Genomic DNA, 15,215 nt, shown 5'->3' with positions numbered 1-15,215 from the left:
GCGCTGCTGTCCCGAGCCCGAGCTGCGTTTGTGGTTTTGCAGCGCTGGCACAAACACTCCACAAAGAAATGAGCATGGGCTTCTGGAGGCCAGCCCGGCGAGCACCTCCAGCTCTCAAGCGAGGGCCTTGGGTGTGAAATAACTGTATGCATATAATTTTTACCGTCTCACTGTGGTAAGGTTTGGTTTGAGCACGCACACCAGTGTTTACTACAAAATGGCTACTGTGTAGCAGTTCTGTATGTAAACACTTAAAGCAACTTAGTGTTTCTGTAAGCCTCGGTATAAACTAGGTCCTTCAAAGTCTTGTGGCATCTTTAGTTTATTTTGCTGAGATTTCGTGCACAGGATTTGATTGCATCATAAACCTGCAAATTGACAATCTCAAATAGCAGTCAAGACTGAAGCACATAAAACTGTAGTTGTCTCCATTGCATGAAATACACAGTGAAAAATTTACTGTAACAGTTTAATTGTAAAGAACCGTGGAACCTGAAATCCGTGGAAAGATGAAATGTGACAAAGATCATCACACTGGTTTGACTGTTCTGTAACTTGCACAGGCTTTGGACATGCTGTCAGGATAAAACCTGGTTCCAAAGCCTGGCCTGGTGTGCATTGATGGATGTTAGGAGAAAACTAAAACTATCATTAGGGTCTCTGTTCTGTCTGCAAGGCAAGTTAAACAAGCACACTGTGCACTGGGCTGCAGCCTTATGTGTTGACCTGAGATAGTTTAGTTTCAGCCTTTTGTGGGAGGGCAAAAATAGGGAAGTGGATTTTGTCAATGCCATAGCATTGCGCTGCCACTGCAATTTTATAGGTATGCTGCAGTGAGGTAAAAGCATCTTACATCCGATGCATCTGAGATATGATGCACCTTTTGTCAGCAGGGATGCACAATGCCAGCTCAGACAGCAGCACAGGCTTTAGCCAATTCCCTTGGGTACAACATACAGAAATGCCCTAAGATGCCCTGAAAGAATCACAGGGAGAAAGGTCAGTGCATTTCTCAGCTGCAGTGTGTTTCTCTGTTCAAAAAGGCAATGGAATAGCACTCCTCAAAATGCAGTTGGGAAAAACCACCTGAGAAAATTTTGTATTTTGGGGAGACGGTTTATTACTCTAAACAGTCTAAAAGGGGAAAACAGTCCAGTAGAATTCAGGAGGATGGGAGCATAAATGATGTATAATATAAAATGCACAAGATATACTTTGTGTCACTCTAATAAGTAGGATATAAATACTTGTTGCATCATGGAGAATGGTAGTTCTTTTCATCATTTCATATACAACTACTTACTATTCTAAACTATGTCTTTGTAATTCCAATATCCAGAAGATCCAAATTTAATTTCATACAGTTTTTTAAAATGAGCATGAGACTGACATTGAATTCCTCAAGGCTGTGCTCCATTGAAGGACATTAAAAAAGGGTTGTCAATAGCCAGTTCCTGGAATCTCTTGACAGAAGTTGAAAAACCATTATTTTTTGATAAAACCTGATTCTTCCAACAGCAGCCTGCTCTTGTACTGAAGACTACTGCAATACCTGTAATGACATGTTCACATTTCTCTTCTGTCCTTCAGAGCTGACTCTTCCCATTGTCTAAAGCGAATTTAGATATCACTTTGTTTGCTTTCTTTTAAAAACTTGCACTAACATCTCTATGATTTGTTCACTACAATTTCACTGGGAAAAAATTGTTACTATATGCTGATGATATATAGAAGGAAATTCAGTATAAAGTGAATGCCACAAAACGTTTCCTAGAAATCACAGGGGAAAAAAATAGCCACACAATTCTAAAGCACTTTAGTAACAAGAAAAAAACCCAAACCATTGGACACAGGACTGAATTTGTAATTAATATCTTGATTCAATTAAGATAATTTATATTCAAGTAATATAAAAAAACTTTGAAACCCACATAGAATACTTTCCCTTTTAGATGTTCCACTGTTTCTCAAGATTTTTTTTTTTCTGTGAAAAGCACAAGAAAAACCAAGTCACAGCGTACTAGTAGGGGACGGTATTTCGTCAAGAGAAACAACCGCAGCACACCACGGTGCCAGTAGAGGGCAGTGACCAGCAGACAAAATCTAACCGCTCTCCAGAATCAGAAATTAAAATCTGCCCATTGGCACTGCACTGATCTGGGAAAGCTATAAACCTTCCGGCCTGGTGTCCTGAGTATCGGAAATTGTACCAATATTCTAATACGGGGAATGAGGATTTTTGTTTCTGTGGAACTGCAGTTCAAATTCATCTGCAGTACTGCAAAGTCGACAGTTGTGGTAGTACATCCTTTTAAGGCTATCATACCTGTAAATAAAAAGCCTTTTTTAAAAAAAGTATATCATCTCCAAGACTGCACCGTACTTACGTCACTTCTTAGATTTGCATTTTTTTTTTTTTTTTTTTTTTTTTTTTGGTTAGGATCTGAGTAAGATAATCCTGTAGCTTGTCCTGTTGTAGAGCCAAATAAACCCCGCAGATTTGGTCCTGTCTTGTGCTTTCCATCTTTTCCAACAGTGTGGCGCTGAGAATATTCCTGAATAGAGATCATGTAACTTTTTTCAACACAACCCGTTTAGATCTATGGAAAATGTACCAAACGTTATCACGTCCTTCTACTTGACAACTGCACCTGCTTATGTGAAAGGGGGGGGGGGGGGGGGATTCCTGCATGTTTAATTTGCTTGTGAAAATTAACAGGAAGGAGGCGCGCCTCCCGACCTCCATCCCTGCAGGCACGGCGGAGCGGCGCGGGGCGGGCGAGGGCAGCGGCGGCGGCGGAAGGGGCGGCGGCGGAAGGGGCGGGCGCGTTGCATCCGCGGCGGAAAGGGCGCTGCCGCGCTTCCCTGCTGTACCCGTGAGGAGGGTGCGGTGCTCGGCGGCCCCGCCATGGAGGAGGCATCCAGCGGCATCCGCCTCTCGGCCGAGTGCCTGGACGAGCCGCCCAACAGCCGCGTCTTCGTGGTGCTGGGCAAGGACACCGGCGAGGCGCTGATCCGGGAACGCTTCTCGCCCTTCGGGGACATCCAGAACATCTGGCTCCTGCGGGACAGGCGCACCAACGAGTCCCGCGGCATCGCCTTCATCAAGTTCGCCCGCAGCTCGCAGGCCTGCCGGGCCATGGAGGAGATGCACGGCCGCAGCCTGCTCCCCGACAGCAAGCCCATCAAGGTGCGGCCGGGGGGCTCGGAGGCCGGGCCGGGCCGGGGCAGGGGCAGGCGGGGCGCAGGCCCGGGCGAGCGAACGCCTCGCCGGCCTTGCCTGGCCGCGCTGCCCGGGCGGGCTCGGCCCCTCCCGGGCCTCCGCCCGCGGCCCTCGGGGGGAGCGGCGGGGCCCGTCCGCCCCTGGGAGCCCAAGGGCGGCCTGAGCCATAGCAGGCCCGCGGAGCATGCCGCTCCGGAAGCGAGGGGGTGTTCGTGGTTAAGTGTTGTAAGCAGGGTAGTTGTGAATAAATAGAGCTGTCTTTGCCAGTATGTGTTGCATTGGTTTTGTAGCTTATGAGCCCTTTCCAGAACTTTTTTTTTAATTATTTTTTTATTTTATGGAACTGTTCTGTCAGCTTTCAGCTTCCTGATTTGTTTTCCTATTCCCCAAGTACTAAGAAAGTATAAATTATGAATGAGTTTGAAGAGTGAAAGAAGATGGCGTGTATTTCACTTGAAAATACAATTGAGTCAGCGAAGTCTTTTCTGAAGAACTGCCATCAGAAGAAGCCAAAAGATCTGATTTGTATTCCTCACGGCCATGCATGGCTATTAGAAAAATAAATCAAAAGCGCTGTGAAATCAGTTGCTACTTTTGCATAAGCGGCTTGCTTTGAAAGTTGTGTCTTTCTTACTTGGTTGTTTTGGTTTTGTTTCTTTTTTTTGTTTGTTTTTGTTTGTGATTTATTTGGGCTTTTTTCTTGTTTGTCTTCTGTTGTGCACTTCTGAGATGAAATTTATTTCAATAACCAAAAAAGATTTTAAGAGTAACAGATATGAGAAGTTATGATCCTTCATAGAGCAGTAGACCTGTAAACTTTGGCCCAGCTGAGCAATGAGCTGCAGTAGCACTGTTTTATTAAGGTGCCAGCCTTTCTTGTTTGCTTACTTGCTTATTTGTTTCTCCTACTGCTGTACCAGGCCTGTTACAGTAATGCATTCTTTGCTACCTCAGGTGTGTGTCACTGGTGATGTTGACAGTGCTGCTGGATCAGCAGTGGTATTTCTCATCATTCCTCATTATCTCCAGTAAGGAGCCTCTCTGGCCCCTGTCCTGTTTGGGATTTATTGTATTTGTAGGTCTTTTATCACAGGTGGTCACAGATGTTCTTTTCTTTTTGTGCTAGGAAGACTAGCTTATGTGAACAATAAATACACAGTTAAACTGTTTCACTTGCTTGTTGGTATGTGTCTTAGAGCCTTTTGCCAGTAATTAATCTCTATGTAATTATTTCATTAGGTATTTATTGCGCAGTCAAGAGCTTCTGGAAGCCACCGAGATGTTGAAGATGAGGAGCTTACACGAATCTTTGTCATGATACCGAAAACCTACACGGAGGAGGATCTGCGAGAGAAGTTCAAGGTTCTGATTTGCTGTTTGTTGTTATTTTAAAATGCCTTTTTGTAAATTTATGAGAAGGGCTTAGCACATGGAACTTTCCATGGTTTTCAAATATTAATATTTTTAATAATTTTAATAATTAATTTTAATAATTAATAATTTTAATAATACGTTTTTAAATTGTTCTAGATGTATGGAGACATTGAATATTGCAGCATTATTAAAAACAAGACTACTGGAGAAAGTAAAGGTTTGGGCTACGTCAGGTACCTGAAACCATCACAAGCTGCCCGAGCAATTGAAGAGTGTGATCGAAGTAAGAGTCTGAGTGAATTCTTTAAGGGTTTTTTTTGCAATAAGTGTGTATCATCATAATATACCTTTAATTTTTAGTTTTGTTTGCAGGTAAATTATTCGTGATGCAGAAACACGTTGAGAAAAAGTTCTATTGGAAATAAATAATAGCATTGTTAGCATTCAGTGAGAACAATTACCTGATTATTATTTTCAGGACCAAGCTGCAAGTAGGATTAGTGAAATGAGTTTGGAAATGGACACAGAGTTTTCTTTTAGGCATTATTATTGGTCTGTAGTGTAGGCTTCATACACAGGAAAATATTTTAATTTGTCCTTGTGAATAGGCAGTTTTAATCAAATGCATTAGATATATAATTAATTTCCATATAAAATGTATTTCATGATACATAGGGATTCTGTTGTGATTACCTTTATTTAACAAAAAATTCTTGCTAACTGAAATAGAAAGAAGGGTGGTTCCTTTTGTTTAGTGTCATGGTTTATTTGATAGAGTGAATGATTTTGTATGCTTTATTTGTTCTAAATAAATAACCAGCCACTTTGTGAGGCACTGGAACACCCACAGAAGTTGTGAGTGTCCCACCCCTGGAAGTGTTCCGGGCCAGTTGGATAGGGCTCTGAGCAACCTGGTGTCCCTCCCCAAGGCAGGGGGTTGTAACTCAGTGATCTGCAAGTTTCCTTCCAACCCAAACCATCCTGTGATTCTATAATTTGTCATTTATGCTCTAGTACCAAAAGTTAATTAATATGAGTGAGGCTGGTGGAAGAATGTCAGGGGCTGGAAGCACAAGACTTTGGAGGAGATGCAGAGAGAATTGGGTTTGCTCACTCCGGAGAAGAAAGGTTTCCCCAAAAGCCTAACAGCAGTATTCCAGTCCAGCCTCCTGTTCGGTGTTGCTTAATCACAAAAATGAAACAACTTGGGGAGTGGGTGTGGTTGTTTGTTGTTCTAAATTTTTTTATAGCTTTTTTTTTGGTTCTTTTTTCTTCAATAATGTGTGTGGTGGTTCTGTTTTGTAAATGGTTCTACAGAAATTATATTTGTGAATAGGAATATGAGTCTGAGATTACTTAGCAGTCAAATTTTATTTCCTTTTTGCTGTGAGGTTAAAATGAAATTAGTTGGATAGCTTGATTGTAATACCTCTTTCTTTCATGAAAGCAAAACCTAGGTCAGTGTAAAACATCTGTAAGCTACTGTTTTAGCGCAGCAGTTCAGGTGATGGCTTCTGGAGCATCTCAAATCCTGCTAAATATCACAGAATGGTTGAAGTTGGAAGGGGCCCTGTGGAGATCATCTTGCTCAACTGCTTAGCTCAAGCACGATCACCTGGGTACTGGTGGCCCAGGACCATGTCCAGGTGACTTTTGAATATCCATGCATGGAGACTCCATAGCCTTTCTGGGCAACCAGTGCCAGTGCTCAGTCACTCTCATGGCAGTTAGCCTTTGTCGTGCTAAACTTGTGAGGAGTAATTCCATTTGAAAGCTGCTAACAATTATTTGGGCAGACTTCAAGAGCTGTAATTCAGTTATTCCTCTAAAGCCAGCACTTACTGCGTTTTCTGAATAATATGTTTCTAAATATGGGACTTGGAGAGTGTGGGCCTGGTCAGATAACTGGGATGTGCTGAGGTGTTGTTATGTGTGTGGTTGTTTCTTTCAGGTTACAGGGCCATTTTGGCTGAACCTAAAAATAAGTCATCTGAGTCTTTTGAACACGACTATTACAGTAATAACATGAGGCCAGAACTAAGAGGAAATACACTTCCATTTTGTAAGTCACAGCTTTTTACACTAAAAATGATTTGTAGTTTCCAGTATGAGTAATAATGTGGTTTGGAGTAAGGGAAGCTGACAGAGTCTTAGGTCAACACTTAAATTGTAGATTGGATATTGAAGTTAGAAACTACCCAGGCATTTCATCTCTCTAATGGCTTGCTTTGCTCTGGTTGGCCAGTTATTTTGTGACCTGCACTGGTGAAATCAACATGTGATCTTAAGTATATAATTGACTTGGATTACTTTTCAAAGTTGAGTGCAACATCTGCATGAAATGAAGGCATGCAAGTATGATGATTCAGATTATTTTGTTGATTCTTGAGGTATGCAGCCAGAATTCTGTGGCTTTGAAAAAGCTGAGACCCGAATTCAAGAGCCAGTCTCCAAACGCCTGTCGGTGGTCTCTCGGCTCCCCTTTATCCAGGAGCAGCTGTTCGCACTCTTTGATTTAGTTCCCGGTCTGGAGTATTGTGATGTTCAGCGAGACCCTCATACCAATAGTGGTAAGTTAAAGTACAAAAGCCTTTTGTCTTTTTTCTCTGAAGGGAATCCCTTGTAATTGTACTTCAATTAATTTGTACTGCAAAATGCAGTACCCTTGTTGGAAGCAAGCGTGGTTGCTGCTATCACTGCATACACCCGAAAATTCAGTTTTGTTTGAACCCCTGTTTATATATAGCCCTTAAGGGCTTACACCTTTACTTTCAGATTATAAAAACTCAAGAAGGATGGAATCAAAGCATGATAAGTGGGTTTTGGTCAAATTATTAGTTTGAGGCAGAATAAATGAAGAAGTTTCAGAAATTACTAGACATTAAAGTAAAATCTTCTCTAAACAGATCTTTTTAATTTTTCATTCTGAGATGTGTGTTTAGAAGTTGACATGCGTAAATGGGATTAAATAATTACAAAATGGATCATGTTTGCTGTTGAAAGATTGTTTGGTGTCAGTCTTGTTTGAGGGCTGCTGAGACAAATATGGAAGTGGTTTCTTCTCCAAGAAACTTGAAATGTAAATAATTCAGAAAGTTACATTTTAACTTTACAATTTTTAAAATTAGCTGATGATGAGGTAATTGCTTTTTTAAATAAAATTATGTATCCTTTTGTTACTAGTTCTGGAGTAGTGAGGAAGACAGGTTTTCACTTGTATGGTTTTACTGCCAGTTTTTCAAGCTAGCATAAATACAGCTCATCTGTCACTAGTAAATTTCACTGAAGTTTCCTTCACAAATGAAAGTGATGAAGTAATAATGATGTGTGCTAAAAAGACTTAAGAATTTTGTATCATCCATGACTGATGTGCAGTTTAAATATATTGCTTATATGAGTGTAGTTTAGTTTGTTCTGATGATTTACCCATTTCCTGCTGACACTGTGTGCACTGTGCTTGCAGGGTACGCTGTGATTCAGTACAGCACTGCTGCCTCAGCTATATATGCCAAGTACAAACTACATGGGTTTGAGTACCCTCCTGGAAATCGACTAACTGTCATTTTCCTAGAAGATGGGAATGATAGCTCAGAGTAAGTATAGCTTACAAAGTTGTAAGTTGTGTTCTGGAGAGGAAAATATAAAATAAACACGTTTTTAATATAAGACATAACGTCAGTATCACTGTGAGTTGTGCCATGCTTGCCGATGGTATTGTCTGTCTTGATACTCGTTATCTACATGACATTACAGATTTCTGGAGACACTCTGATATGTATTAAAACTTACTTTTTCTTGCTAAATTTAAGATAGCTGTAACTTAACTCTTCCTTTAAAGTAGCTTACTGTCACTTCTGCTTGCAGCCTTATCAGGAAAATGGCAACACAGCTGGTGACAGCGCAGGTGTCGTCAGCGTTGCGCAGTAACAGCGCCATGGTTCAACAGTACAGGACGCCTCCTGTGAGTTCACATCATGGATGCTGTTGGTATTCTTCTCAGCTGTTGTAAGAAACTTCACATATGCCAATAAAGAGCACTGCTCACTTGCTTCTGCAAACTGTTTTATGTGCTGCCTTTTTAAGACGTACCTCTAGTTGGTTGGTGCATTTTTTTCCCTGAGAAGGTGTCTGACCTTACTTGGATTTATTGTTCAATTAAATGAAATAAGTAAATAAAGTAATGAAGATTAGAACTCACACGGCCTATTTATGTCCTGTGATGGAACAAAAATGGTAAGAAAGGTAAAATTACTTCCTCTGGCCCCCCACCACCAGTTAACTTATACTTGCATTTTTTTTCCCCTTGTTTCAGCAAGCATTTGGAGGAACTTCTGGTCCACAGTTGCTGCAGCCCCAAACAGATGCCATACTTCCACCACCCAAAAAAAAAGTTCCACCTGACACTTCTGTGAAGGAAAGGCTTTTCATACTTTTTCATCCCCATCCTTTACCTGTAAATGTACTGGAGGATGTGTTCTGGTAAGACTCTATTTACAAATAAGTGATCCCTAACAAAAAGAAAACAAACTATGAAATATTGAAAGAAAATATTGATAATAAAAAAAAGGGTCTGAAAAATCTTTCCAGAAAAGGCAGTGCACAGTGACCAGTCAGTCATAAGGGAGCAGTAGGTAACAGTTCCTTTTTAAAGGAAGTGTGTAGTGACATTCACATTGAAGCATAGATGCAGTATCATCAATATAGCAACTTTATTATCAATTAACTTAATCTGACACAAAATGTCTAGTCTCCTAATGTAGATTTTTAACAAAAAATGTGGTACTTCCAGTTACCATTTCCTAAATAATTTTTAGTTTTCTTTTACATATTTTTGTAAGGCATTTAACTATTTTGATAGATTTCCACAGTAACATAGAGGGAACAAGTGTAGGGTGTTGGTTTTTTTCTGATACATTTATAATGGTTTGCATCCTACTAAACACTATTTCAACCGTTCTTTCTGTCTCCCTGCGTGAAGTAAAGACTTGAGACAATTTTTGTCAAATATAAAAAAAATCTGTTATTAGCAGTTCTCCAGTATTTTATATTATTAATTTGTAGTATACTCTTGAAAAAAGAGACATTTCCCTTTTCTAATAGCTTGAATTTGCAATAAATCTTTGGAAATCAAAAATACTTTAAAAGCACCAGGAGAGAAAAACATTTTGTGTGAAACTTAGTGTGAAATTCAAAATTGTGCCTATCTGATATAGTGGATTTTCTTCATCAGATGCTAGAGGAGGAGAAGGCTATGGACCTGAGTCTTGACACTTCAGTATAACTTCAGTAAGAAGCAAGCCGACTATTTTTAAAAAACAATTAAGGATCTGTCTAGGAACCTTCTGAGTACTTGGAAATCTCTGTTTTTCCCTGCAGCTGTAGTGCTTGCTTTCTGAGTGATTTCAGTGAGACCTTTTCAAAGATAATTCACAACTGAGCAAGTTCGTTTAAGTGAGATGCAGATTTAGCTTCTAAATGATCTGCTGGCTTGGGTGTGTATGTCTTACTTCTAGTTGGTTTGTGGTTTTTTCATGTTTTGTTCTTGCAGGGTGTTCTGAGTGCCATTTAGTCTTTGGAGAGTGTAGTATTGATCAGCTTTATATACTCTTTTAAATAAGAGAGAAATCACTGATATTTGTGGTTCTATCGTAATATTTCAGAAAAAACATCTGTGAACTTTTGGTGTTCATTTGTACTTCTACCCATAATTCAAGAGAAGGTAAATATGCAAATAGGGAGCATAGATATGAAGATACTGGTTTTGTAGTTAACAAATCATATGTGCTTCAGACTGGAAATGTTGCAGGCAAATCTGTAAATTACCTTTTCTTTTTCCCCCTCCCCTCCCAGTCGTTTTGGACAATTGATAAGTGTTTATCTTGTGGCTGGAAAAAATGTGGGCTATGCCAAATTTGCAGACAGAGCAAGTGCCAGCGAGGCCATCACTGCATTACATGGCAAGATTGTGAATGGTGTGAGGCTGAAAGTGAGGTTGGCAGACTCGCCCTCGGAGGAGCCCAACAAGCGCCAGAGGACTTACTGAGCAGGTGAGTACCCCCCACCCACCTGAGCTCTTCCTCTCCCTCAAGTCCAGCTACCTGAAATAGTGACAGGCTAAGATTTTGAAGTTAGGCACAAACACTCAGGGATAAACTCTAAATCTATTCTTAGCTAGCAAATTGAAATAGAATTTTTGATATATCTGTGTGTTTATACACACATGTGTAAAAATATATATGGATGTGTGTATGCTTATACACACACATGCACTTTATTTTATAAAAATCAATTTTTATAATTCTTGAGGAAAAAAATGAACCCGTTGATAAGTCAATCTGGATGTTCATGGAAATATCACTTGTGTATTTGGGAGAATCAGTTGACATTGAAAAGAATATGCAAAAATAAACAATGAAACAGACATAAGCTTGTGTGTGTCTTTTTTTCATTACAATCACATGCCCTCAGTGGCATTGGTGAAAGATAAAAAGCTGAGCCCTTGAAGAGCAGAGGAGTGAAGGGGTAAATAAAAGGATTTGGGGGACAGGTAAGACTGTCAAGTGAAACCAAAGGCTTGGGATATTCGGGTTATTTGTGCTCTCAGAAATTAGGTGTAGCTGAAATATGTGATAGTGGAGAAAATACAGCAGAGCCAGTGATGGAGGAATTGAGATACGTGTTTGAGATAACTACTTTGAGAACTTTATTTTTTGATGCTTATGGCCTGTCAAAGCTGGCTAAACTAGAGATGTTCTGTATCTTACTGACTTCAGGGACCAAAATTCAATTGTTCTTTTAAAACATTGCTTTGCTTCAAATTATATTGAATTTCATCACATTTTAAAGTTATATTTATGTTTTTCAGCATTAGGACTAGTGCCAAAGGAGAATATAGTTGGGGGAGAAAAGCCTAAGCCCTGTTTTCTACAAAATAACTGTCAAATATTACTATAGCTTCCAGATATTTCCAGTACCATACTAACTTCCTAGGGGATATGAAGTTTTGATTTAACTAATTCAGAAAATATCACATGACTGTCTTTGCATCAGTGTTTTCCCTCTAAGCTTCACTCTCTGTACCTTTGTGTAGATGTTCTTTGTGACCCCAGAGTTGCAAAGACCAAAAAAAGCTTTTGCCCAGAGTATTCTTTTTCTTCTTTTCTTCTAAGGACCTCCATGTTGCTCTTTTGATAAGCAGCAGATACTAAACGTGGCCTTAGTTTTTATACACAACTTTTGTTTTAATAAGTTGGATTTCTGGGCATTCCTTTTCTGTATGGAATTATACCTAAAACTAAATTGAAACTTTTTTTTTAATCAGAAGCTCTGGTGAATGCAATTTTAAGTAATTTGTACCTACATTATTACCTTTGTACAACGTTTTGTTTGTTTTTCATGTGATTTTTGCTTTCAGCAATAAGAGCCCAGCCTGTAAGCACAGCTTGTTCCTGTGTCCCTACAGGAATAAATAACTATGATGTGAAGGGTAATGTAACACCAGGTCTGCCTTGTGTACTTTTTACTGGAGAAGTGTAAATACAACATGCATCCAAAATGAGGAGAATTATTTATCCCCGCTTCTTCTGTACACCAGGTTCCTGATACCAAGTTTCTTAGCAGGTTATCTTGGCGTCTGTCTCTTTTCAGGATAGACAGAATTACATGTTCATTTGTTCTTTAGTTGGTTTCTCAAATTCAAATGAAGTGGTACCTAAAAGGAAAGATAGCCTTTCAAAAGGGCTTGCCCATGTAAGTGATTTTCCCACTGCCTGACTTTGCACTGGACTGACTTGATAAGCTTTGCAGTAATCTGGAGGCTTATGTTTTGCTTTCAACTTAAGTGTTAAATTGTGCATGTGAAGAGAAATGCAATTCTCTCTACCTCTGAAATAGTTGCGGGTTTTTAGATGTGAGAATACTAATATTTTTCATTTGTAATTTTAGCTGTAGGATGTAACTTTCCTAGCTAAAACTTCTGTGAGTTTTCACTTAAGGAAATCATTGCCTCCTAATAAAAAAATCCTTTCTTAAGTCCTGTTGTACTGCTTGCCTTTCGTCTCTAACAGGATGACTGGATATCTGAAATAGTCTTTTCGATACAAGGTTTTCTGATGAACATTCATTATAAGACCTGTGAGTTCTAGAATCTATATAAAAATAAATGCCATTCAATGGAATAATGAAGTAAAATATTTATTTTTAACGTATTTGAAGTTTTTCCCCAACACCTTCTTATGCAAATAGTCTTTTTTAAAATACAGTTTACAGAATTGTTTCTTAAAAAAGGCTTTATGGTAACAGTATGCAACTCATAATGCTTTTGTAATGCAAGCTTCTGACTATAAGAACTTTCTGTTATCTTGCAACAAACTTTGTTATCAGGAAAATTTGAATAGGCATCTATTAATACTCTGAACTAATCCACGTAATGACTTTTACAGGCTCTGGTTCTCCTACGGGCCAATGAGAATTCAGTTGTTTATGTCAATGAGCATTCAATTGTTTGTGAGTAGTTAAAAGTAGCAGAGAAAAGATGGAAATACAGACCAGTAGGGTTCTCTTCACCACTTTAAGTTCTAATGTAAGTTTTTTGGGTTGTGAGGTTATCCCCTTTTATGCTAAGTAAGAATTAATGGCTGAAATAATCACACCAAACTATCTTGCTTTAAATCAGTGTAGGCCTCAGAAGACAACGACAGTGCCTACTTGTAGGCAGTTGCTAAAAGCAGACGTGCCTTAAACATCTTCCTGTTGACCAGCTTGTGCTCTCCACTCAGGTCTTTTTGTTACTTTGAGTGTTTTGTGAAAGGCTCACTGCAGTGTCTGGTGCCAGTTAGACACACTGTCATTCAAAAACAGAAGAGGAAGGAAAAAATTTTCTATCTGTCAGAAGAATGCACTGTGGCATTACAGTAACTCTCTTCATTGCTCCGTAGTAGTTCTATTTAAATACCATTTCCACCCTTGGAAACCCCCCCCCCCCCAAACTACTAAACAAGAGACCCACAAACAAAACAAAAAACCAAACCCACCCAAAATGTCTTTCGTAAAGCTTTCAAATAGTCCTTAGAAAGCAGAGTTTCTAACTAGCGTTGTGTTAGAAATGCCAGACACAGCTACGTGGAGCTAAGTTCTGTGGCTTTTAGAACTCATTGCAGATTGACTTCAACCCACAGCAAATGGATTCAGTGCATATTTCCCCTGCTGACAAAACCTGAGTCTTTTAAATAATTTTGATTTAGTTACTAAGTTGAAGAAAACCAACATTTGTTCTGTCATAAAATACTTGGTTGTTATTATCTTTGGATTTTCCTGTCCGTAAGAAGTCCTGCATCACTGATTTCATTTGCATTCTTTTTTTTTTTTACTTAAACCTTTACTAAAATCCTGATGTTAACATGTATATATTTTAATGATTTACTGCTCTTCAGAAATGTTTTTAAAAAGTAGTTGTATCATAGTTGTGATATACATTGAAAAAAATAGCTGTGTTTTGTATCAACAGTATACTGCAGAAAAAAATGCAGGCTTTTACACACTGCTCAGAGAAGGAGGCTCTTCTTTAAAAGTTAGAGAAGCATGCCTAGAACTTAAATATTATTCTTCTAAAGGTATTGAAAGCCCTAGTTATATGTTGTTCTCATTATTATATTTTATATGTACTTTAAAATAAAAATAGGTATGTTGCTTTTTGATACTATTTTTGTACTTGTGTTTTTTCTACAGAAACTAAGTAATGACATGATCCTCAGCTGACTGACTGACTGACTGAAAACGTGACTAGACATGGTTCCTGTGGACAGTGACAGCTTTTTTCAGAGACAACTTTTTTTTTCGTTAATTGTTACTTAGTTGATCTCCCTATGATCCTTTTTCTTTCTGAATATGCAGACATGCAGTTTTGAAAAGTACATAGGCATTAAAAAGTGTAAACTGGTGGTTGTTCTTGTAATAGTATATGACTTGTATTACAGAAATAGCTCTTGTTTTTACCTGAATCCTTCCTATAAGATGGAAATTATAATGATGGAGGAAATAAAGGAGCCAGCCTTTTCTGACTTGACTGGTTAATTGATAATGATTCAGATTCTGTTAAAATAGAAGACATCTCTCATGATCCAAATTGCATTGAATTGCAATAAATTCAAAGAAAATGAAGTAACTTTACAGTGCTAGCAGACATGACAGTATTAATCTAGATTTAAGAAAATAGCTGTAATGAAGAAAATAATTCAAAGTACATTCTTAAATATTTTGTTGTTTTGGGCCAAAATTATTCATTATGCTGTTCAGTGAAAGGAACATTTTTCAGACTACCAAAACTTCTTATACTTACACTTTCTTATCCTGAGGTCTTTTGGCTATAACTGCAGGGAAACTGGAGTCTAGGGATGTGGGTTTGTTTTTGTTAGTTTTGAGGGGTTGGGGTGTTTTGTTGGTCTTTTTTTTTGGTTGTTTTTTTTTCCCCCAGAAGCTTTCAATGCATGTGTTCAAGTAAGAGTTGGACAAGTCAAGTTTTCAGCAGGATGAAGACAATTTTGGCACTGATGGAGAGTAAATGAAGATAGTTCAAATAAGTTTGTGCACAGATAATTTTCAAATGCCATTACTTTTCCAT

General features: G+C 38.8%; 1 protein-coding gene across 1 annotated transcript; it reads left to right on the top strand.

The window, feature by feature from the left end:
* Nucleotides 1–2,838: 2,838 nt before the first annotated feature.
* RBM45 (RNA binding motif protein 45) lies at nt 2,839–14,536 on the top strand. Its single transcript, XM_066189857.1, has 10 exons — nt 2,839–3,190; nt 4,463–4,585; nt 4,754–4,880; nt 6,549–6,659; nt 6,988–7,167; nt 8,061–8,190; nt 8,462–8,558; nt 8,910–9,076; nt 10,448–10,644; nt 14,324–14,536. The coding sequence occupies exons 1-9, from the start codon at nt 2,909–2,911 to the stop codon at nt 10,638–10,640; spliced, it is 1,410 nt and encodes a 469-aa protein (XP_066045954.1). The 5' UTR covers nt 2,839–2,908; the 3' UTR covers nt 10,641–10,644; nt 14,324–14,536.
* Nucleotides 14,537–15,215: the final 679 nt, after the last annotated feature.

The sequence above is a fragment of the Chamaea fasciata genome, unplaced genomic scaffold (assembly GCF_029207755.1).
Source record: "Chamaea fasciata isolate MVZ Bird 193981 ecotype frontalis unplaced genomic scaffold, bChaFas1.0.hap1 SCAF_8, whole genome shotgun sequence".
In the NCBI taxonomy this organism is placed as follows: domain Eukaryota; kingdom Metazoa; phylum Chordata; class Aves; order Passeriformes; family Sylviidae; genus Chamaea; species Chamaea fasciata.
Note: the sequence above shows the minus strand (reverse complement) of the source record. Positions and strands in the feature narration are given on the sequence as shown.